The sequence below is a fragment of the Biomphalaria glabrata genome, chromosome 14 (assembly GCF_947242115.1).
Source record: "Biomphalaria glabrata chromosome 14, xgBioGlab47.1, whole genome shotgun sequence".
Classification (NCBI taxonomy): domain Eukaryota; kingdom Metazoa; phylum Mollusca; class Gastropoda; family Planorbidae; genus Biomphalaria; species Biomphalaria glabrata.
The window spans coordinates 297172-323291 of record NC_074724.1 but is presented as its reverse complement, the minus strand read 5'-3'; the positions used below and the strand labels follow the sequence as shown (position 1 = coordinate 323291).

General features: G+C 39.3%; 1 protein-coding gene across 1 annotated transcript; it reads left to right on the top strand.

Annotated features, from left to right (window-relative positions):
- Positions 1-955: 955 nt before the first annotated feature.
- LOC106063992 (type-1 angiotensin II receptor B-like) lies at positions 956-25658 on the top strand. Its single transcript, XM_056009313.1, has 10 exons — positions 956-1010; positions 3259-3560; positions 4947-5124; positions 8986-9078; positions 10329-10451; positions 13124-13290; positions 15972-16112; positions 19138-19332; positions 21247-21376; positions 25478-25658. The coding sequence occupies exons 2-10, from the start codon at positions 3419-3421 to the stop codon at positions 25521-25523; spliced, it is 1215 nt and encodes a 404-aa protein (XP_055865288.1). The 5' UTR covers positions 956-1010; positions 3259-3418; the 3' UTR covers positions 25524-25658.
- The last annotated feature ends 462 nt before the right edge of the window (positions 25659-26120 follow it).

Below are 26120 nucleotides of genomic sequence, written 5' to 3'. Positions count from 1 at the left end.
ACCGCCTGCGGACAATGGTTATGCTTGCCATGGATATGGCATAATATGTAGGTCACAGATGGGGCTGCGCGGCCACGGGAAATACTGCATTCCTCACTGATCTTCGGACTCGAAGACTAGCCTTATTATTATTATTATTTATAAAAAAACAAATTTAATAAAAAATCCGTTACAGAAATTCGAACTCCGCACCATTGGTATGGAAAGCCAATGTTCTACGCACGTGCCATACGACAATCAAAATCAACGAATTTCATTTCATTTAAATCCTATTGAAATGTGTGCGATATTCTGAAGTCTGGCGAAGTTCGACTGTTCTGGCTTTAAAAAGTCGCGAAGTATCGCTTTTGAAAAACATTTTGAGTCTAAATACTGCAGACTTCTATCTTTCTAAAGCAGCGACCCCCCCCCCTTTTTTTTTTGCACACACACACACACACACAGGAATAGAAGAATAGACAAAACATTCCAGCTTTCGATGGTCTTTGGCGACTCCTGGCAAATCGTCAATCGACCCCCAAGGGGGTCGCGATCCACAGGTTGAGAACCCCTGTAATCTAAAGGGTCCTAAACAATGTTGTCCACTTAAAGAGTTCATTGTTGGAACATTTTGTCCATTTGCTTGGTTAATATTCAAACCTTCTTGAGAGATCTCCAACTGTCTCTTTCAGAGGCCATCTGCTGCCAGCTACTTTCCTCCATACCAGTGAGTGCGAAATATGCAATTGAGTTGATCCTTATAGCGGTTACGGGATGTGGGGGGAGGGGCTCGTCCACCGTTAAGGTCACCAAAAAAGATCCCTTTTGGCATGCGGTTGTCCCTCCATGCGGGATGTTTCCGACCCAGCGCATCAATTGAATGGTATACTGTTGTGGACACTATACAAGTTCTGAGTAATTTTGTTTAGTAAAGGTGTAATAATTATATATGTCATGGACATTACGTAGGTGTAGATTTTAATGTACATCCGGTTGTCAACAAAACAAATTTACTTAAGCTTGAAGTCTTGGTAAGGACTTGTATGCATATCTAATGACATAGACACTACGTGCTTATAGATCGATCATTAATTAAACAACTTTTGCATATGTACCATATTTATCTATTATTAGATCTAGATCTATTTTTGTTCTTGACCTAGATCTAGCTCCATTTAACTTCATGGTCTTAAATTATTGTAAATGATTGTAAATGGCTAGATCTAGATCTAGAGTAGTATAAGTAGAGACTAGACAATAGACAGTAAACTTTAAAGTTTATAATAATTAATTCATATCTACTACTACTAGCGTATTGTATGACTTTAAGTCGCGCCCAAATTTAAGCCGCACCCTTTTTTATTTACCTTATCTTATACAATACAGACGTTAAAAGATAAGATAATTACGTCCTACGAGTCATGCTTCTAGTCATGCGTGTTAACCAATGACTTAAATTCTTAAACAAAGCATGGGGGTATTTTAAAGGAAAGTTTTTACAAATCAAATAGGAACATAAAGTGCTATTTAAACTTAGACCGATATCAGAATTTGCATCTTCTGTTTTGGAGGCTTCAACATAAAAAAGCATGTATAAATTAGAACAAACACAAAAAGAGCAGCGTGATTTGTAAGAAACTAGAAATTCTTCTTCTTCTTCGTTCTCATTGTTATGTTGGAGCGTTCAGATGACTAGACTAATACATGAGATCAACTGCGCAGTATTTTCCAAATCAGGGAGCTCTCCATATAGTTTTCTTTCTACTGGGGTGTTTTGGGGCCAGTGTCTTATACGTAAAGAGAGCAGTTTTGGAGGACGTGGTCGGCATGCTCTGGTGACACTCCGCATGGGCAGATTTCACTGGTTCCAATTTCGAGTTTCCGGTACATATGTTGTCGCATTCTGTTGTGTCCGGTCCTGAATCGAAAGATTAGACGTTGGTCTAAACTAGACTTGAATAGTTACATTTGATTATATATATATATATATAGGCTATATATAGCTCCTCCTTCGTGGTCGGAGTACATTTCTCATTTTCTATGGACTCGAAGATGGCTGTAAAGTCCAATCCTCGCTTTAAAAAGGCCGGCCGCATACGTGGCATGGGTGGGTTAGGTCAGTTTCAGATAGGCTTGCTTCATCTCTCAGCTTTCTGTTGATTCGGCGCTCTTTCGCACTGGCCACTCTTCTTGCTTCAAATCTTGAGACTCCGAGACTCACAGCTTCACGCCATGAGAAGCGATCAAGAGCTAGTGCTTCCCAGCCATGAATGTCGATATCGCATTCCTTGAAGGAGCTCTTGAGAGTGTCTTTGTAGCGCTTGTATTGACCTTCTTGGGAACGCTTTCCTGCACACAACTCCGTACAGAGGTCGCTTGGGAAGGCGATTGTCTGGCCTGCGGACTACATGTCCCGCCCATCGAAGTTGGGACCTTGTTACTGTCGTATTGATACTGTGCATGTTGGACAGCTTTAGGATTTCTGTGCCTGGTATGTGGTCGGACCAACGCACCTTATGGATACTCCTTAGTCGTAACTTCTTAGTTACGTTTCATTAGAGTAACACCATTAGTAAAATCATTGACTTTAGAGACTCTTCAGAACAGAAGACTAAAATGTTTTTGAAGTTTCCGCGAAGTTACGAATTGAATAGAGGTATTGTAAAAACAAAACCTAATAAATTACTCATACATAAAGATAGAAGCACATTTCACATTCCATACGCTAGAACAGATTCGTACAAGTTCTCCTTCTTCCCTAGTGCCATTAGGATTGCTTGAATCAGCCAGGAAAAAATACGAACTTAGAAGAGTTAAAATCATTGATGACATGCATGACTAGATAGATACATAAAATGCGTAGGGTGTAATTATGTTATCTATTAAAGCAGGGGTTCTCAACCTGTGGGTCGCGACCCCCTTGGGAGTCGATTGACGATTTGCCAGGGGTCGCCTAAGACCATTGAAAATATGGATTTTTTTTGTCTATTCTTCTATTGCTGTATGGGTGTGTGTGGGAGGGGGGGTTGTAAAAAGGGGTCGCCGAGCTTAAAAGGTTGAGAACCGCTGTATTAAAGTAACGTCTGCAATCTATAAGATAAGAGCAGAAATGAGACAGGCATTTACCACTTCAGCCTCTTTGTTTATAGAAGCAGCGGCTTTGATAGGAAGACTATGAAATATTATCTTTCAATGGTTTTATATTTGGTAACAGGTTTAACTATTAATCTTTTAATGTTTAAGGGATATAAAATCTGAATTTTTTCCCCAATTCTATAGATCTGTTTGACCTTTGACCTATAAGATGTCGTGGCGCTTCAAGTGCTACGTTTAACCCCATCATCCCCAGCCACTGTTACTGGACGACCTGGAGTCTCTATGAACACAGTCGCTCCAAGCTACCCTCCATGGGTTAAGGTCGTGCGCAGAGGTCAAGGTCATGGATCTCTACATTTTCAGTGAGATAGATCTAAACCTGACAGATTTACCAGAGACACAGTTCAAAGTTCGGGAAAACATTCTTTATATGAGCTATGTCCTGATTATAGCGCCGTACGTTATGTTAGTCTTTGGAGTACCAGGTGAGGCATTTTACTAATAGGCAGGCGAAGTCATTTAAGATTTGATTAACTTATATTTTTTTTTAAGTAACGTCTGCATTTTATAAGATTCCAATGGCATGCGCCTCAAATAGCCTCTAACAATCTGTTCAACTCCTAGCCTTCGTGCGGTTCAAATATTGAGCCCAGCGGAACTATTATTGCAAACAGGAGAAGGGGCAAAGGGGAGTAACTGGCACCTTAACCAGTAACCTTCTGGCTGAAGGGGCTCGTTGGCCTTGGTTGGCTAAATAAAAAATGAATTATAGCTTTTAAATAGCCCTACTTTCATGCTTACAGCATTCTCAGAGCGCTATGGTCCAATCTCATTTGTGGACCAGTGGGAGGGAGGGGAGTATCTGGGAGAAGGTTTTCCGTGCTGCCTTTAGGCGCCCAGTAAACATAACTCTGAGTGAGTCGGGTGTCGAGCGCCCTTCATAGGGTAGCCAAGCCAAGTTCAAACGTACTAAGCCTCTCGGATACACTTTCCTAGGAAATGGAAAACTTTGAATCCGAAACTCCTCTGCCTCGCAGCTACACCCAAACATGGGAAAGGCATGGAAGGACAGCCCTGAGGAAAGATCAGAAACTAGTGACCCTTAGGCTGCTTGCGACATACAGTGCTACAGCCTGGCAGAACCTGCAACGCTACTGATATTGGCGTTATTATGAACACATCAGCTGCGTGGAGCGATATTGTTTAGTTTTTTTAGAACAACAATAATGTCCTGACTTCCATCTCGTTCTAAGACTGGAGGAGGCCAACAACTCGTCTAGCCTCTGACACCCGAGTTATCTGTCCTGACTCAAGTCACAAAGCCCTGTGAATCTGCTTATAGTGATATGACGGCAGGCGTTTGGGGGGGTATCCATTCCTGCATATTCGACATTACTGTTATATCTCTATTTATTTCATTAAATCGGTTGAATATCTCAGTATTGTCAGTGTGACAAATATGAAATGTTCTGTTTCTGTATTTCACGGCACATGGTGAGTATCGACGTATTCCCAGCATAACATTAATGTTAAATTCTGTTTGTGTTTTTCAGGGAACCCGCTCAGTATCGATGTATTGCCAACATAACAGTGGCGTATCTAGGAATTTCCCATCATTTGGGGGCCCCTGGAGGCTTGACCTCTTTGTGAGCCCCCTGCATTTGGCGTTATATTTAATATTTAATGGAAAAAAATACTCATTTGGAGGCCCCCCCTCCTCAAGTGCAGGCCCGGGGGGGGGGGATTTTCAAATTCTCCCCCACCCCCCTTCCTGCCACTACCCTGTTGAATTCTGTTTGTTTTTCGGGCCCGCTGAGTATCGGTGTATTGCCGACATAACAATAATGTTACATTCTGTTTGTGTGTTTCAGGGAACCTGCTGAGTATCGCTGTGCTGTCCAGGCGTGCTATGAAAGACAATATCTTCTCTGTCTATTTGATAAGTCTATGTTCCTTTAATATAATGACAATGTGTTTCAACCTGCCACGTTTCATCGTCTACGGCGAGACCGGGAAGGAGTTCAGTTTTCCCAATGACTTTGTTTGTATGTAAGTTTGTTTCGGTTGTTTGAATGTGTTTGTATGTAAATATAGGATTTTCGGACGTGATAGATTTTCGGGTGTATTTGTATGATGTTTGGATGTGTGATGTTTGCATGGAAATTTGTGAGTTTAGATGTGCGTGATGTTTCGATGTATTTTATGTTTTGATGTAAGTGTATGATGTTCGGATGTGTTATGTTGGACTGTGCGAGATATTTGCATGTAAGTGTCTGATGTTTGGAATGTGTGTGATGTTTGGAATGTGTGTGATGTTTGGAATGTGTGTGATGTTTGGAATGTGTGTGATGTTTGGAATGTGTGTGATGTTTGGAATGTGTGTGATGTTTGGGATGTGTGTGATGTTTGGAATGTGTGTGATGATTGGATGTGTCTGAATGTTGGAAGGTCCAGTTTCCATGTTATGTTTCTGACGATGTGAAGCGAGTGTATACGGTTTGTTAAACTGAGGCGCTTTTTATGTATTAGAAAGTGTTTCATTAATTTTAGCGATATTGTACTCTACAATGTGACTCGCATGTGAGGCAGCTTTCTGAAAACTATCAACATTTTGCTAAAGATTTTGCAGGTCTAATAATTCTTAACGGAGATCTTCGGGTTACTAATTTCTGGCGTTACCTGTCTTGAATGTATAAAAAGTGTCGGAGTATAGTCCTATTTTAAGGTCACAGTTGTTTTTTTTTTTTTGCTTGTGGGGCACTGTGGTCTGTCTTTACAATGTATCACTAAGTACTATCTCATCAACCCATCATTAAAAACATGACTTTCTAAGTCAACCTTTGAGTCGTTTATTAAGATCTGTAAAATATACTTGTAGCTTTAGATACATTTAGATGTAGATAAATTACAAATCGACATGTACAGATGTGTCAACAATTTGGGCTGTATACGTTAGCTAGCAGTACACACAGGCTACGTCAGTTGATTTGCTCCTCGCTTTAGAGTGTTTATTTATTGCCGAAACACACTCTTCTATTCTTTTAAATTCTAATAAACCGACCACTTTTTTAACGATCAACCTAACATACAATTTTTGTCCGTAAATTAGCGTATCTGTTACAATGACATTTCATGTCCCCGCTCTCTCTTTTTCGTTCTCAGGACCCCCCCCCCCTCTTTTTTTTTTTTTACCTGCGCATTGTAATTTCTCCCAAATATACTTTTGACTTGATTTGGAAGAACCGCTTTTAAATGCTCCGTCGACACATACAGCGCTTGCATTTGTCTTGGTAATTTGTTCTCTCTACATGAAAAGAAGTATCATAAGATAAGATAAGATACGATACGTTTTATTGATCCAATCAAATGGAAATTCGGTTTGACTACAATTGACAACCTCAGCGTAACTCCTGTACAATAACAATATAAATGCACGATATAGATGCACATACGAACAACATTCACACACGAAAAACACATACACACTCATAACCAGCGCTTTATAAATAGACTTCTATGTTGGTCATCCAGGGTCTATTATTACTGAATGTTTTAATTTTCTTCTTTGGTACAATCATGTTTTCACCTAACTGGATGTACGAATTAACAGTTGTGGTAAGTTCATCCGTCTGGGCAGTTGTTTACAAACATATCCCAATCTGTTTGCCCCAGACAGCTTTGTAGCTGTAAAACAGCGTCGTCAGACCATGACTGGATGGACTGTACTTCGGGTTTTGTTGTTTTTAAAACCGGTTTGTACACGGGTGTAAGTGTGGTCCGACTCTCCGAGGGGAAATAACGATCGAGATGTGTAGGCCACTTCTATGTTGCTATAACACATGTCCAAGGTTTTATCGTGCCTTGTGGGACAATTAACATGTTGACTATGTGTTGGCAAGTGTTGAGCTAACGAAAGATGATTGAAATCTCCAATAACTAGTCGGACAGCATCAGAACTTTTTGTCCCAATCATATGTACAATGTTTAGTACCGGGTATATGTTTTGCTGCTTTCTCTGTGTTGGCTGTGGGTTTTTTTATACTCAAGTATGACGTAAAATTGTGTAAACTCTCTCGGCAGGTAGTATAGCCTGAGATTGTTACATAGTAGTTCAATATCGGTCGTGCACACTTTAGTTTTGATTGAAGTATTGTTGACACAAACAGTACTGTTTATTGACATAAATGGCCAGTCCTCCTCCTCTTGTTTTGCCACTATCTGTTGTTCTGTCTGTTCTGTACAAAAGAAAAGGCATCCAAGTCTACTGATGTGTTGGGAATAATTTCATTTAACCATGATTCAGTGAGACAGATTGCGATTTTATTAATTGTAATCGTTTAATTGACCCTTTTTAAATGCAGCAAAACGACAAGTAGATCTAGATCAGGGGTTCTCAACCTGTGGGTCGCGACCCCCTTGGGGGTCGATTGACGATTTGCCAGGGTTCGCATAAGACCATCGAAAAAAATCTATTGTTATTGTCTACTCTTCTATTGCTGTGTGTGTGTGAGGGGGGGGGGTCTCGGCAGAATGGGGGATTGTAAAAAGGGGTCGCCGAACTTAAAAGGTTGAGAACCGCTGATCTAGATGTATCTTTTTAATGATGTTAGGATTTAGTTGTTTTTTAAGAGTGTTACAAAGTACCATTCTTTGTCTTTTTTTTTGTCTCTCTCTCTCTCTCTCGAAAAAAAAAAAAAGATCCTAGATCTATCTCATTAATGCTAGGATTTTTTTTTGCTTTTTTTAGACCGCTCTAAAAGAAAGGGAAAATGACCTCCGGCATATTAAAAAAAGAAAAAAAAATTGCTTTAAAAATACGAAATTAATGTGATCTTTTCAATATGCTTTCTATATAGACTGCGGCCTTTTGGGGAAATACATAAATAAAATACTACAGTTTGACACAGCTTTTTTTTTTTTTTTTTTTTGAAACAAATGGAGGTTGTCAGGTTGCGAATCTGTCAAAAACCGTTCTTGGTGAGCACATAGGAGGTAAAAGGAAGCTGTGTACGAAATTTGATGCGGATACGTACGGCAGTTTAAGAGATCTCTTGATCAATAAATGTTTTAGTCAGACTGTGGTAACTTAGAAATTAATAATAATAATAATAATAATAATAATCTTTATTATCCGTGTGGAAATTTGTTTTACAATTGTGCTTTACAAAAAGACAATACATAATTAGAGCAAACAATTTGTACGATAGCATACAAGATATACGTTCCTACCCCAGTGTCTCTTTAACATTAGATGCAAACTTTACAACAGTGAGTTACATATTGTTCAACAATTTATAAATATGTAAGTTTATCAACATTGGAATTTGAATTTACAATACTGTTACATTTGATATTTAAATCTTTAAAGCAATATTGATCTAGGTGAGGTCTAGATCTAGATCTAGTAGAAAAAAAAGTAAAGTTCCCCTTTTAGACCTAGAGCAGATGATGTAAAGGTCATCTGATTCTGTGGCCTACGGTTAGGGTGTCATGTGGCCAGCACAACGACCAACCGCCTTTACTTTTCCCCAACCGAAGATCCCGAAATTAAAAAGCCCAGTCTTCACCAGGATTCGAACCTCGGACCCCGTTCGGAAGTCAATCGCTTTACCGCTCAGCAACCGCGCCTCCTACATATTTAAATACGGTATATGTGTGGTCTGTTTGATGGTATGTGCGTTGTCAAGATGTTGATTCAGGTGTTGTATTGTCCAAACTATTCCTGATATTGTCGTAGTATTAATGTATTGATAGTGTCTAGAAATAGATCTTATCTTATCTTATGAAATACAGGCGTTACTTCGAAAAAAGAAGGCTGGTCTGTGAGTTTTCTGGACGTTTTGCTTGTTGGTGACCGTGTCTAATTACTTTTCCGACTTAATAAGAAGTTTTGCTTGTTGACCCCCCCAGGTTGTATCGATGGTTGTCCAAGACGTTAATCGTGGTCACTAACTGGCACTTAGTCGTCATCACTGGAGCGAGACTTACATTTATACTGGACAGGTAAGTACACGATAGTCCCCACTGTCGAGTACACTATTTTTTTTCACATTTTACAAAACATGCGCAGATAACCTATAATAACAAATTTGTAATCGAAATATATAGTTCTGTTTTTTTTTAAATCACAAATAAACAGGGTTAGGCTATCTGCATTAGAATGGAAAATATTCTAACAAATCATATTAAAAAAAAGGGACAGACCGCTATCATTTTTCTAGTAAAAAAGAAAAACATTTAAATTTGGCTAGAGAATTAGGACTACATCTAGATCCATGATCGGTTTTGAAAGGGCTTTATCGTTCTTGAAAGGACTACCGCGTTTGAGTATATCTAGGTGGCTGCATGGTCGTGCGATATCCGCGCTGGACTGTCGTTCGTACTTGCCGATGGCCCCGGAATTCAAAACCCTACCAGCTGCCATCCCCCGTCGTCCTGCGGGAGGTTTGGACTGGAAAGTAAATTATCTTCGATATTCTGAAGGAACATCCGAAACACGTCAAACATTTTACAAAACATCTGAATGTAATAATAATAATAATTTTATTTACAAAGCGCTGTTAACAAACAAAATGTAGGCTCAAGGCGCTGTAACGTGACCTCCGTGACCCCAGGCCATAAGACTGGTTCGTGACGTAGTAGGTCAGCGACCATTGTTTTTTATCGTAACCAGAGCCTGACATCGTGTTAGAATTAGCGCTTAGGTTAAGTGTTGTAAAATGTCAAAGGCGCCGCGCTGTAATAACATTACAAACACAGACACAACAGCTGAAATGACAGTTAATCTAAAAAAGTTTTAAACAGATAGGTCTTAATGTTCTTCTTAAAAGTGGTGTAGCATGTTGTCTGTCTGAAACCAATGGGGAGTGAGTTCCAAACCTTTGGTCCGTGAACTGAAAAAGCCCGCAGACCGTAGCTTTTGAGGGTAATTACTTCCATTGATTCAAGAGTGTAATAGACCGAAGTTCAGGACATTTTTTACGCATCATTTTCTAAGTCTAGATTTAAAGGCCTATCATTGCAATATTATATAGTGTACTTGATCTATACATTCGCTTAACCAGGAATCTTTCTTGGGAGGGCGGGGGGGGGGTGAGGGGGATATATTGCATTTTTTTAATCTAACATTCATTAGTTATTAAGAGAGAACAGAAATGACTCTATACCTTGTATAAAGGAGGCATTGTCTTTTTTGAAAATTTTATTTTTTAATATTTTTCTTATTCTATTTGATTTGTTTCGTTTCTTTACAGGAAGAAAAAAGTCCACTACTATAAGCACAATCCACGGAGTTCTATTTTTCTGATCTGCCTGTTCGCCATCTTGTTTGAACTTCCGGTTGTCGTCTTTTGGATTCGGTTTGTGAATATTGAAAGGTGAGTCTACCGCTACCCCCAGGGGCGTGGCTAGGAATTTGTCGTCCTTTGGGAGTCGGTTTGTGAATATTGAAAGGTGAGTCTACCCCCAGGGGCGTGGCTAGGAATTTGTCGTCTTTTGGGAGTCGGTTTGTGAATATTATAAGGTGAGTCTACCCCAGGGGCGTGGCTAGGAATTTGTCATCTTTTGGATTCGGTTTGTGAATAATGAAAGGTGAGTCTACCCCCGGAGGGGCGTGGCTAGGAATTTGTCGTCTTTTCGGAGTCGGTTTGTGAATATTGAAAGGTGAGTCTACCCCCAGGGGCGTGGCTAGGAATTTGTCATCTTTTGGGTTCGGTTTGTGAATATTGAAATGTGAGTCTACCCCCATGGGCGTGGCTAGGAATTTGTCGTCTTTTGGATTCGGTTTGTGAATATTGAAAGGTGAGTCTACCCCAAGGGGGCGTGGCTAGAAATTTGTCGTCTTTTGGGAGTCGGTTTGTGAATATTGAAAGGTGGGTCTACCCCAGGGGCGTGGCTAGGAATTTGTCATCTTTTGGATTCGGTTTGTGAATATTGAAAGGTGAGTCTACCCCAGGGGCGTGGCTAGGAATTTGTCATCGTTTGGGAGTCCGGAGGGGGGGGGGGACATGACCTCTTCAGGAGCCCCTGCATTTTTGGTAATATTTAATATTTAATGTAAAAAAAAACACCCATTTGAGGGCCCCCATCAAAAGAAGACACGGAGAGATTTTCGAATTCCCTCCCTCCATCCACCTGCCATAGCTACGCCTCTGGTGTACCCCATTATATCTCAAACCTAAGAAAGTTTCGTAAACATTTCATTGTAAATATTTAAAACAAGCCAACCACTAAAAAGTTTTTTTTTAATATGAAAAGAACTGCACAAATGCTGCCATACATTTCAATACGCAACTATTTATCTTCCTTTTCTATATTAAAAAAATACATTAATTACCGCATGAATTGACTAAGTGGTTAATTTTTTTTAGTGGTTCAAGTGTTTTCATCGACAATGTATAACTGTGTAAAGTTTCAACTTGATCCGAGAATTGGAAGTGGGAGAAATAACACGTGCAAGATTTGAACCAGGCAAACAGACAGATGGAGTGGATATAAGCTTTAAAAAAATATAACAAAAAATGTATACTGGAGTTTTTTTTTAAATACAAATCTGAAAATCTATAAATAGCTAAGTTCTTTTTGTATCCGTTGTACCTAAGGAAGTGTGGTTTTAACAGAGTTATGATCACAGACCTATATATATATATATATATTATATCTAGACCGGAAAACGGAAACAAATTCTTATCCGCGATTGATCAACTCACAGACCTATATATATAGATTGTTATGCATCAATCACAGACCTATATATTCACGCAAATTCATGAACTAAAGCCATTTCCTGTTAGATTCCATAGAGATAATGAATTAAAAATCGAAGATCGAAATAATTCTTTGAGGTTAAAGTTTACGTGGGATGTAAGGCTGAGTGGCCTAGACAGCCTGGCTAGCTAACTAAAGCGGCTTGAGTTCGAGTCCTGATTTTAATTAGGAATTTTAATTTGAGATTGACCTTTGCAGGGGCAGCATGGAAATCAGAAACAGCTACCCCCTCTTTCAGAAATTAAACCATACGTGGCCCTGTTATGATAGATGCCCAGGGCTCCGCTCACTGCTTAAGCCGGCTTTGTCACAAGTGCCATCTTCGAGGCCCAAACTGTTACTTTCTATCAGTGACCTGCCATAATATGATGGATACTTTGACCCCACAATTTTCCCGATTCTCGATTTTGAAAGTGCCAGAGAATGACAAAGCTTATTTCAACTCACTCTTTCTGTCTGGTAAAAAGTCATTTTTCCCACACCCAATGTCGGATCAAGCTGAAACTTTGCACAATTATTTCTTTTACCCGACAAAACAAGAATCAATTTTAAAAAATTTGCTAATTAACTATACTTAATTATTTTGCTTGATATCTCAAACAATGGAAAGAAATTGTTCTTGTTTGATAAAATGGTATAAGTTTAATTAGTCCCTTTTATATCACGTAGAGAAAAAAAAATTAAAACTAACATTAGATTTCCATAAGCACTTCCCTGGCACAGTGGTTAGTGCATTAAGGCTGATGAGGGTTTAGCCCTCGAGTTCAAATTTCAGATCGTTCACCTTTTTTTTTTATAAATGTATTTAAAAAGCGATCACCCAGATAACACCTTCCCCCCCCCCCCCGCACCACTTTCCAACTGGTCCAGACAAGTGATAGTATGATGGTGTGTTGATAAATGCATGATCTTGCATATAAACAAAAACATTTGGTGAAACTATTTGTAATCGTACACATTTATTATAGTTAGTCTAGATCTATTTCGGACTACTACATGTTCGTCTACACCAGCGGTTCTCAACCTTTTAAGCTCGGCGACCCCTTTTTATATCCCCAGCTCTGCCGCGACCCGCCCCCCGCACACACATACAGCAATAGAAGAATAGACTAAAACACTCCACATATTTTCGATGGTCTTTGTATCTGTGAAACAGTCTACACCGATTGAAGAAACTACACTTTAAAAAAGTAATTGTTAAATTTTTCTTGGTAGTTACTAATATGAATAAAAATTGATATAATTCTAAATTTCTTTTCTCGCTCTCTTCTGTTGGTGTCAGCAACGAGACAGTATGTTACCTGCCAGGCACGTCATTGTGGGTCTACCCGCAAGTCCTGATCCAAGGAATTCTTCCAGCTCTGCTTCTCATTCTGATGAACTCCTGGATATTTTACATTCACAAACACAGAGACACCGGACTGATCTCCTCATCACATACTAACAAAAGTAATAAGACTTTTTTTTCCTATATATATACTTGCAAAAAGTAACAAGTTTTTAAAGTTTCTTTCTCTACATACTAGCAAAAGTAACATGCTTTTAAAGTTTCTTTCTCTACATTCTAGCAAAAGTAACAAGTTTTTATAGCAAAAGTAACAAGTTTTTATAGTTTCTTTCTCTACATACTAGCAAAAGTAACATGCTTTTAAAGTTTCTTTCTCTACATACCAGCAAAAGTAACATGCTTTTAAAGTTTCTTTCTCTACATTCTAGCAAAAGTAACAAGTTTTTATAGCAAAAGTAACATGCTTTTAAAGTTTCTTTCTCTACATACTAGCAAAAGTAACATGCTTTTAAAGTTTCTTTCTCTACATACTAGCAAAAGTAACATGCTTTTAAAGTTTCTTTCTCTACATTCTAGCAAAAGTAACAAGTTTTTATAGTTTCTTTCTCTACATACTAGCAAAAGTAATAAAGTGTTATTTTAATTTCCTTTCTCTACATACTAGCAAAAGTAATAAAGTGTTATTTTAATTTCCTTTCTCTACATACTAGCAAAAGTAATAAAGTGTTATTTTAATTTCCTTTCTCTACGTACTAGCAAAAGTAACAACCCAACTCAATTGGATACGTTGAGAAAGTAAAGGTGGTTCGTTGGTTTGCTGGTTCGGAAGCCAAGCGCTTTACCACTCAGCCACCTCGCCTCCGTAGAAACACAATGAAGACCTTTTTTATCTCACACCTCACGCTGGTTCTCATTTCTTTACCATTGACACCAGTATTTATTAACTTGCAATACGAGAGACCACCTCGTATTTTTATCAGAATCTATTAAGCCTACCAGAGACAAATCTTTCGTCCACCTTAACCCATGCAGGGCCGGCCTTAGGTTATTGCATGCCCTAGGCGAAGTGAATTTTGATGGCCCCCAAATAAAATATAAAATGAAGACTTAAAAGGAAACTCCGATGGTTTTTCAAATTTGAGTTATTGACATATTTAAATTATGCGTAAAAAGTTGTAATAGTAAACATTTTGCCATTTTTTATTTAAATTCTTAGAAATATTTATATTTAATAAATTAGTCAGTAAATTCTTGACATCTAAAAAAAAACGGGGTTCTATGAGATTTTGTTTGAACCATGTCAAACGTCACTTTCCTCAACAATACTGGAAGAGAAACTGGATTTGACCAATCGTATCGCTTCATTCTTACAGCAGCTGTTAGGCTTAGTGACGGCCTAGTCCAGAGCTATGATACAGTTATATACATGTATAGATAGATCTAAAAGCATTAGGATAATCAACTCGAGAAAAAGAGTAACATTTTCATCTAAGCCCCTCCCTGTCCCAAGAAGTAAATAGATCGTGTGTCTGACTGATTCGAACAAACTGGTCAGTGTAAGGCTAGTCGAGACTACGTGTAGTCGGTCAAGACAAGACAACCAAGCGATAGTGTTTGTTGTGTGTTGAGTGGTCAGGCGAGAAAATACACACTGCCGTGGTTAGTCAAGCATGTAAATCTACTTTTAATACGTATTTTTTCTTTGCTTACAAGATCCTAGATCTAACTGTATAGACCAAGATATATTTCTTTTACGAGAATGTAAACTTTGCTGTATGGTCTCCTGATATACAATATGATATATATAGAATATGCATCCTCCGTTTGGGACCCCTCAACTCAAGAAAACATTAAGAAACTGGAACAGACACAAAATAGAGCAGTGAGATTCATAACAAACGAATATTCACATTTGACTAGAGTAACACCTTTAGTAAAATCACTAAATTTAGAAAGCCTTCAGGACAGAAGGCTCAAAAGTAAAGTAGCAATCATACATAAAACACTGAACCATAATCTTCAAATACAAACACAAAATTTAATAAACTACTCTGAAAGACACAAAGATAAAGGCACATTCCTCGTCCCATATGCTAGGACAAATTTGTACAAACACTCCTTCTTCCCTAGTGCTATTAGAGCATGGAATGGGTTGCCTGAGCTAGCCAGGAAAACCAGTGACTTGGCAGAATTTAAGTCATTGGTTTATATGCATGACTAAATGCATGACGCGTAGGACGTAATCATCTTTTTTTTTGAAGTAACGTCTGTATTATATAAGATAAGAAGAAGAAGATATACAATAAGTCAATAGAAAACGCATTTGTGACGTCACATAGAAACCCGGTGAAAATCTGACTGTTTTGAATGCGCAGGAAAATTACGTCAGAAAAACATCAATTACTAAGTTATTATTGCAAATAAATAAAAAAAGAATCATATATTCATTATCTGTACATCAAAACACATATATTAAAAATTGTCAAAACCACCGGAGTTTCCCTTTAAAAAGACTCTGCTATGTTTGAGATTTGAAAGAATCTTAGAGCTAGACTAATAGACAGGGAACAATAAAGCTTTACTCATTTTAAATTTGATTCAAGTTATTTTTTTTTTTAGTCCTGTGCCAAGTCCCCATTAATTGGAGGCCATAGGCAGCTGCCTAGTTTGCCTCTGCCTATATTGCCTAAGACCAGCCCTGGCCTATAGTTACGTCAGAACCTCACACACACGCTCAGTTAACTTTTGCCCATCACTAATGCCTAAAATCGGCCCTGGCCTATGGTTACGTCAGAACCTCACACCTCATGCTCCATAACACCTCATCTATTTGTCCATCCAGTGGTCCGGCAGCTGGCGGTCTTAGCCTTTGTGTCCAGTCTTCAGTTTCTAGTGACTATGATTCCGATCTGCATCGTGTACCCTGGGCGGAAACGCTTGTTTGACCTTACTACTCAGCTTGGACGGTCGAGAGAGAATTTAGGTCAGTGTATTGTGGTTGCGTTTTGTGTCTGTATGTGCGTTCAGTCAGACGTGCGGACGTGAATGGCTATTTATGCTTCTTTCTGTACGGGCCATTAGAGACTTCCTTTACAAGCCAGATTTAATATGTTGGTTGTATGCAGTGGCGTAGCAATGTACGAATATGTAGGTGGGCCCCTTCCCCCATAAAACAAATCTAGTGTGTGACAAAAATCTAAAAGCCTGTATGTATCGGTACGTTTACCAAAAGACATTCCAATGCAAATAAGTAATAATGTCATTACGTTTGATGTAGCTATTATTCCAAACATGTAATAGCATCTTTAAACCATGAAAGGTCACAAAAGAAAAAAAAACTTGAAATGATGCTAGTCGGCTTTTACGCCAGAGACCATCGAAAAAATGAATAGTATTGTCTATTCTTCTATTGCTGTGTGTCTGAGCGGGGGGGGGGGGGGTCGCGGCAGAGTGTGGGATTGTAAAGAGGGGTCGCCGAGCTTAAAAGTTTGAGAACCGCTGGTGTAGCCCATTCAACATAAAGATTTTCACGTTCTGTAGCCAATTTATTTTATTTTTTTACGTTGAAAAATTATAACGGACTAACTGGAGTTTTCCCTATGTTGGCCAGAGAGCAGTAATTTTTTTCTAAACGATACACAGCAGTTTTGAAATTTCAAGGAAAATCGTTTGTCCATTTTTGATATCCGAGTCCAGGCTCTACCCACCCGGCCACCTAACGTTTCCACGAAGTTACGAGCTGAAAAGAGTTTTGTAAAAAAGGGTTTTCGAGCTTTAATCTAAGCTTTTTGACATTCTGCATATAACCTATGTCTACATGTCAGACTGGAATTACTATATAGAGCTGTCAAATTAAGAACAACAATGGAGATTTAGTGTCTCTCAGTTTAACTTCAAAAATGTAGGTTTGATTTAGTGTTCTATGTCAACCAATTCCTCTTAATCACAGCCTACAGTCTAGTTCTAATGCTTCAACAATTCAATCTCCTGTTTCCAGCCTACAGTCTAGTTCTAATGTTTCAACAATTCAATCTCCTATTCCCAACCTACAGTCTAGTTCTAATGTTTCAACAATTCAATCTCATATTCCCAAACTACAGTCTAGTTCTAATGTTTCAACTATTCAATCTCCTGTTTCCAGCCTACAGTCTAGTTCTAATGTTTTAACTATTCAATCTCCTGTTTTCAACCTACAGTCTAGTTCTAATGTTTTAACTATTCAATCTCTTGTTTCCAACCTACAGTCTAGTTCTAATGTTTGAACTATTCAATCTCCTGTTTCCAGCCTACAGTCTAGTTCTAATGTTTTAACTATTCAATCTCCTGTTTCCAACCTACAGTCTAGTTCTAATGTTTCAACTATTCAATCTCCTGTTTCCAGCCTACAGTCTAGTTCTAATATTTCAACAATTCAATCTCCTATTCCCAACCTACAGTCTAGTTCTAATGTTTCAACTATTCAATCTCCTGTTTCCAACCTACAGTCTAGTTCTAATGTTTCAACCATTCAATCTCCTATTCCCAACCTACAGTCTAGTTCTAATGTTTCAACTATTCAATCTCCTGTTTTCAACCTACAGTCTAGTTCTAATGTTTTAACTATTCAATCTCTTGTTTCCAACCTACAGTCTAGTTCTAATGTTTCAACTATTCAATCTCCTGTTTTCAACCTACAGTCTAGTTCTAATGTTTTAACTATTCAATCTCCTGTTTCCAACCTACAGTCTAGTTCTAATGTTTCAACTATTCAATCTCCTGTTTCCAGCCTACAGTCTAGTTCTAATGTTTCAACTATTCAATCTCCTGTTTCCAACCTACAGTCTAGTTCTAATGTTTCAACAATTCAATCTCATATTCCCAACCTACAGTCTAGTTCTAATTTTTCAACAATTCAATCTCCTATTCCCAACCTACAGTCTAGTTCTAATGTTTCAACAATTCAATCTCTTGTTTCCAACCTACAGTCTAGTTCTAATGTTTCAACTATTCAATCTCCTGTTTTCAACCTACAGTCTAGTTCTAATGTTTTAACTATTCAATCTCCTGTTTCCAACCTACAGTCTAGTTCTAATGTTTCAACTATTCAATCTCCTGTTTCCAGCCTACAGTCTAGTTCTAATGTTTCAACTATTCAATCTCCTGTTTCCAACCTACAGTCTAGTTCTAATGTTTCAACCATTCAATCTCATATTCCCAACCTACAGTCTAGTTCTAATTTTTCAACAATTCAATCTCCTATTCCCAACCTACAGTCTAGTTCTAATGTTTCAACAATTCAATCTCTTGTTTCCAACCTACAGTCTAGTTCTAATGTTTCAACTATTCAATCTCCTGTTTTCAACCTACAGTCTAGTTCTAATGTTTTAACTATTCAATCTCCTATTCCCAACCTACAGTCTAGTTCTAATGTTTCAACAATTCAATCTCTTGTTTCCAACCTACAGTCTAGTTCTAATGTTTCAACAATTCAATCTCATATTTCCAACCTACAGTCTAGTTCTAATGTTTCAACAATTCAATCTCATATTCCCAGCCTACAGTCTAGTTCTAATGTTTCAACAATTCAATCTCCTATTCCCAACCTACAGTCCTAATGTTTCAACTATTCAATCTCCTATTCCCAACCTACAGTCTAGTTCTAATGTTTCAACAATTCAATCTCCTATTCCCAACCTACAGTCTAGTTCTAATGTTTCAACTATTCAATCTCCTGTTTTCAACCTACAGTCTAGTTCTAATGTTTCAACTATTCAATCTCCTGTTTCCAGCCTACAGTCTAGTTCTAATGTTTGAACAATTCAATCTCCTACTCCCAACCTACAGTCTAGTTCTAATGAAACAACAATTCAATCTCCTGTTTCCAACCTACAGTCTAGTTCTAATGTTTCAACAATTCAATCTCCTATTCCCAACCTACAGTCTAGTTCTAATGTTTCAACTATTCAATCTCCTGTTTTCAACCTACAGTCTAGTTCTAATGTTTCAACAATTCAATCTCCTGTTTCCAGCCTACAGTCTCGCTTTAATGTTTCAACACTTCAACTACAGTACAAACTTCATCGTCTACTGTTTCTTTGGGAAAAGGTTCCGTGTCGAATTATGCAGGCTGCTGCTGCAACTGCTTAAACCTTGTGGTGCGAAAAACTTTGAACCAAAAGAATATCTCAGCAGCACAAGTAACTCGGAAGTATCCAGAATAAGAAGTAAGTCCTCTATTCCTTGTTATATTTTTCTTTTACGTACGGTATAATATTTATAATTGCGTTCATTATTAAATAACTTATTGATCTTTTCTTTACAATATAACTAGTTTATGTGTTGGTGAATAAATGTTATAAATATAACTAGGTACTTGGAAAATTAATGAAATGCTAAGCCATGAAATGATTACTTATGATGATAACTAGTTTTAGCCATGAAATGATTAAATCTTTATGGTCTGATACTGCTCAGATGCGAATTTCCCGTGGTGGAAGCTAAAATGACAACAACGCAAGTGGCGCATTACTGTGCCAGACACTGGCTCCAAGGAGCGTAATTTATTTGGTTACGATCAAACTGATTTCCGGTGACGACATTGTAGAAAAAGACGAAACTGATACGAGTATCTTGATAATGTGCCACGAGTTCCGAACAATGAGGGGGGTAGTTGGTGTACAAATATAGAAGTATCGTGAGTAATGTGAAACTATGGGATAAAGCACAGTTTCCTAGCAAGGCTTTGGTATAAAAGTAACACCGCCAGTCTTGATCCCAAGCAGAGTTCATTTCTGTTATTATTATCCTTTAAAGGGCGGGAGCAATACATCGACCAAGAGTCACCCCGTCGTTTTAATATCAGCTCTCTAGAGCAGGGGTTCGCAACCTGTGGGTCGCGACCCCTTTGGGGGTCGATTGACGATTTGCAAGGGGTCGCCTAAGACCATAGGAAAAAAAAATGTTTTTGTCTATTCTTCTATTGCTGTCTGTGCGTGTGCAAGGGTGGGGGTGGGGTCGCGGCAGAGTGGGGGATGTGAAAAGTGGTCGCCGAGACTAAAAGGTTGAGAACCGCTGCTCTAGAGTGTATAGACAATTAAGTGAGTTTTCTTTTCAGTCTATTCTTTCGTGTAAACATCATTCTCTCCCTTTAGACTCTCAAATACTACAAGTGCTATTTAATATTCCATTTCACTATCTCCTGTATCGTGCTCAAAGGTTGTACATTGGTTACATTTGTTCTTCTGACAAAAAGCTTTGTCTTTTTAAACAGTAAATATGCCAACTGTTCTTCTCCAATTTTAAAACATGATTGAATTAAAATAAATCTAGTGGTATAACAGGAGTCGGAAATATACACTATAACATAATACAAAAGTAATTAATTATCTAGGTCAGTGATGCCCATCCTAATTCGACCTGCGGGCCCCCTTAATTTCGACACTCGTGTCGCGGGCCACATGACCGAAAAGATACAAAAACGTAATGAAACGGAACTGAAACTATTTTATTAGAAACCCATGGATCTAGCACTTACATTAATTAGTGAGATGTTTGAAGTTTGTCTTCTTTTCTACCCTTCGGAACAATTGCTTCAATTCTCTACTGACAATGTGAGCAACATTCTATCCAGCTTAACCACCAACTCATTTTCTCCTCTCTTTTTGGCAACTGTTCAATCCTTCAATCTCTAAGCGTAGTTTAACAATATTTTATTCGCGCTCAAATCAAGAATGCTTCCAAATTTGTTTGTTGTTTTTTTTAAACAACCATACTTTCTTTACATATCAAATACATTGGCTTATTATCATGCTCCACAACAAAATAAAGATCCATTCCCTTTTCCTGTTAGATTATACATCTAGTCTCATTTCATAAACACAATGTTAAAGGTCATGGGACCAATCCATCAGAGAAAAAGTTAGGTTAACGTAGGTAAAAATAACTTTATCTACCTTTTTGAAGAGGGGATTTTCTACACTTTGTGCCGTCGTTTCACCGGGCCGGATGAACCACTTCTCGGGCCGGATCTGGCCCGCGGGCCGTATTTTGGGCATCACTGATCTAGGTCTACTGTATTGAAACATCATTCTAACATTCTACTACTTAGCTATGTCTCAATCTAATCCTCCCTCGCTCAGCTGAAATGTCATTGACTAGTGTAGCCAAGGCGATGGACCAAGACAAAATTGACAGCCTGATAAACCAACTGACCCCTCCAACTGACAGCGCTTGCAAGAAATCAAATAGCAGCGATCACAAAAGTATAAGGTTTGTTTGGTTGGTTATTTGTTTGTTTGCTTTTCTTTATTTGTTTTGTTTGTTTGTTTGTTTTTGTTTGTTTCTTTTCTTTGTGTGTTTGTTTTGTTATTGTTTGTGTGTGTAGGCATCGTTCTCTTTGAAGTTGGTCGAATACGCTGGTAGCTTCAGCCAGGCGATTACCTTCCTCTATTGACAGTATGGCTCTGTCAGAGAACCAAGAAGTGTCTCTCTCAGCCCTTCCGTATAGATCCGAGACCCAAGTGTCAAAGCATTAAGCAGCTAAGACCTCCTGGATGCCTTCACCCAAAGGTGCCTGCTCTCAACCACCCCCTCTCTCTCTCCTTCTTTCTCTCTCTCTCTCTCTCTCTACCTCCTGGTGGCTTTTCGTTAAATCTGTTCTCCCCCTGCCACACAAATCAGGCGATGATTTGTAGCGCAAAGCTCCTGATGGTACTGATAGCTTCCTGCAATAACCATCATCCCAATTCCCCCCTCTCACTACGCCTCAGGTTACCATCCTCTATCGACAGCATGACTCTGTCTGCCTACAAACAATCAGTGTCTTACCAAGAAGTGATTCTCTCAACCCTTCCGTATAGATATAAGACCTAAGGCGCAAGACAGTAAACAGCTAAGACTTCTTGAACGCTTTCACCAAAGGTGTCTTACCAAGAAGTGATTCTCTCAACCCTTCCGTATAGGTCCAAGACCTAAGGCGCAAGACAGTAAACAGCTAAGACTTCTTGAACGCTTTCACCAAAGGTGTCTGCCAACAAACAATCAGTGTCTTACCAAGAAGCGATTCTCTCAACCCTTCCGTATAGATCTGAGACCTAAGGCGCAAGACAGTAAACAGCTAAGACTTCTTGAACGCTTTCACCAAAGGTGTCTGCCAACAAACAATCAGTGTCTTACCAAGAAGCGATTCTCTCAACCCTTCCGTATAGATCTGAGACCTAAGGCGCAAGACAGTAAACAGCTAAGACTTCTTGAACGCTTTCACCAAAGGTGTCTGCCAACAAACAATCAGTGTCTTACCAAGAAGCGATTCTCTCAACCCTTCCGTATAGATCTGAGACCTAAGGCGCAAGACAGTAAACAGCTAAGACTTCTTGAACGCTTTCACCAAAGGTGTCTGCCAACAAACAATCAGTGTCTTACCAAGAAGCGATTCTCTCAACCCTTCCGTATAGATCTGAGACCTAAGGCGCAAGACAGTAAACAGCTAAGACTTCTTGAACGCTTTCACCAAAGGTGTCTGCCAACAAACAATCAGTGTCTTACCAAGAAGCGATTCTCTCAACCCTTCCGTATAGATCTGAGACCTAAGGCGCAAGACAGTAAACAGCTAAGACTTCTTGAACGCTTTCACCAAAGGTGTCTGCCAACAAACAATCAGTGTCTTACCAAGAAGCGATTCTCTCAACCCTTCCGTATAGGTCCAAGACCTAAGGCGCAAGACAGTAAACAGCTAAGACTTCTTGAACGCTTTCACCAAAGGTGTCTGCCAACAAACAATCAGTGTCTTACCAAGAAGCGATTCTCTCAACCCTTCCGTATAGATCCGAGACCTAAGGCGCAAGACAGTAAACAGCTAAGACTTCTTGAACGCTTTCACCAAAGGTGTCTGCCAACAAACAATCAGTGTCTTACCAAGAAGCGATTCTCTCAACCCTTCCGTATAGATCTGAGACCTAAGGCGCAAGACAGTAAACAGCTAAGACTTCTTGAACGCTTTCACCAAAGGTGTCTGCCAACAAACAATCAGTGTCTTACCAAGAAGCGATTCTCTCAACCCTTCCGTATAGATCTGAGACCTAAGGCGCAAGACAGTAAACAGCTAAGACTTCTTGAACGCTTTCACCAAAGGTGTCTGCCAACAAACAATCAGTGTCTTACCAAGAAGCGATTCTCTCAACCCTTCCGTATAGATCTGAGACCTAAGGCGCAAGACAGTAAACAGCTAAGACTTCTTGAACGCTTTCACCAAAGGTGTCTGCCAACAAACAATCAGTGTCTTACCAAGAAGCGATTCTCTCAACCCTTCCGTATAGATCTGAGACCTAAGGCGCAAGACAGTAAACAGCTAAGACTTCTTGAACGCTTTCACCAAAGGTGTCTGCCAACAAACAATCAGTGTCTTACCAAGAAGCGATTCTCTCAACCCTTCCGTATAGGTCCAAGACCTAAGGCGCAAGACAGTAAACAGCTAAGACTTCTTGAACGCTTTCACCAAAGGTGTCTGCCAACAAACAATCAGTGTCTTACCAAGAAGCGATTCTCTCAACCCTTCCGTATAGATCCGAGACCTAAGGCGCAAGACAGTAAACAGCTAAGACTTCTTGAACGCTTTCACCAAAGGTGTCTGCCAACAAACAATCAGTGTCTTACCAAGAAGCGATTCTCTCAACCCTTCCGTATAGATCTGAGACCTAAGGCGCAAGACAGTAAACAGCTAAGACTTCTTGAACGCTTTCACCAAAGGTGTCTGCCAACAAACAATCAGTGTCTTACCAAGAAGCGATTCTCTCAACCCTTCCGTACAGATCTGAGACCTAAGGCGCAAGACAGTAAACAGCTAAGACTTCTTGAACGCTTTCACCAAAGGTGTCTGCCAACAAACAATCAGTGTCTTACCAAGAAGCGATTCTCTCAACCCTTCCGTATAGATCTGAGACCTAAGGCGCAAGACAGTAAACAGCTAAGACTTCTTGAACGCTTTCACCAAAGGTGTCTGCCAACAAACAATCAGTGTCTTACCAAGAAGCGATTCTCTCAACCCTTCCGTATAGATCTGAGACCTAAGGCGCAAGACAGTAAACAGCTAAGACTTCTTGAACGCTTTCACCAAAGGTGTCTGCCAACAAACAATCAGTGTCTTACCAAGAAGCGATTCTCTCAACCCTTCCGTATAGATCTGAGACCTAAGGCGCAAGACAGTAAACAGCTAAGACTTCTTGAACGCTTTCACCAAAGGTGTCTGCTCGCCATCATGGACATAAGATGGCAAGACAGCACTACTAATAGCGATGCTTTCTGGTGATTGCCAGTGTGGACAGTATAAAAGCACTGCTGAACTGTTCAACGTCCGCGCTGGAAAGATCACCCATTTGTAATCCTACATGCACCGAGTCTTCATATTGAAATTGCTCCTTCGTAGCAAAGTCCTGGTATCTAGCAGTGCTTTGTAAGGTTTCGCTTATCTCCGTACAGGGCGATCCCCCCGCATTCACCAATTCTATCGCTTTCGAGTCCCCTCTTGGAACTCGCCTCTGAGTACCCCTCATCTCTTAACCCTTTAGACGCGAGTGGTTGTTTAGCCTCTAAACACTATCATTGTAAATCCATGTTTTTGCATAATCATTGTAAAAAAAAGCTCAGCACTTTAAGGGTTAAGGGTGTGTTCTAGTCTCGTTTTCCATGTAGCTGTGTCAACAACTACGATCGTGGTTCCTAGCGAAGTAGGCTTTAATTGGAAAGTTTCCCTTGCGAAAACGTGCCTAAATTGCTGGATCCTTTCTGCCTAATTGCCACCATACTTCTTTCCTGTTTGGACGTTTTAGGAAAGAGCACTTGTCCAATAGGAGGCACAAACGTAAGCCAAAGATAGGTGGGTACCTGAATTTAGTTAGGGAAAGTAAAGGCCGTTGTTCGTTGTGCTGGCCACATGACACCCTCGTTAACCGTTGGCCGTAGAAACAGATGACATTAACATCATCTGTCCCATAGATCGCAAGGTCTGAAAGGGAAAATTAACTTTTTTTTTTTAAGAATTCTGACCTGCGAAGTCGCAACCTGTGGTAAGTGAAGACCAATAGCTTGTCGCCACGTTGTACAAACCTGTGACGTAGTAACGAGCTATTGGTCTGAACTGCCCACAGGCTGCGACGTCGCAGGTCAGTGTTCAGACCCTATATGACGATTTGTCTCGATCTCATCCCCTCTCGTGAAAGCCTTGGTCAGTCAACCTCTCAATACTTGGACAAAATTAAGACTCTAAATTTAGCCCTAGCTTCATATCACAAAAAAATTGATTTGTGGACCCCGCCCTGCATTCCCCAACGCTTAAAATCAATATACGATTCATTCTTTCTTTCTTTCTTTTAATAGCTCTTACATGGCAGCGCTGGATAGTAATGGAAGAGGAGGAAAATAGCATTGAACTTCCGGTTACCCAAACATGAATCCTCAGAAGAATGTTGTTGTCACCCTGAACTAAACAAATTATAAACTTGTAGCTGACGATACCGGGCACAGACCGTATCGATACTTAGTCCCAAATGGAAGCAAACTTTAATTATTTTTTTTTGCTTTCCGAAGTTTTAAATTTGATGTGCAGTCCGAATTCAGTTTTTCTTTCTTAAAATGTTTACTCTACTAAGACAATATTAGCGCTCTAATTTTTTTTTTTAAAAAGATGTGTTTTTTTTTTCTTATTCTCTGTCTCTAACTGCTTCTAGTCTGATCAGTGTCGTAGTTTAGACACCACAGAAAATGCAAAAATTGAAAAGACATTTAAGCTACCGAACATAATTATTGGCTTACAGATTTTTTGAGACTTGAGAGAACATGATGTGTCTGCTAATAAGTGAAGTTTCCATTTCAGACCATGCGATCTATAGGGCGGGGGGGGGGGGGGTGTAAAGGTCATCCATTTCTATGGCCTACGGTTAACGAGGCGGTCATCTGGCCAGCACAACAACTCACCGCTTTACTTTTCCAGATTAATATCAGGTACTCATTAGATTTCGGG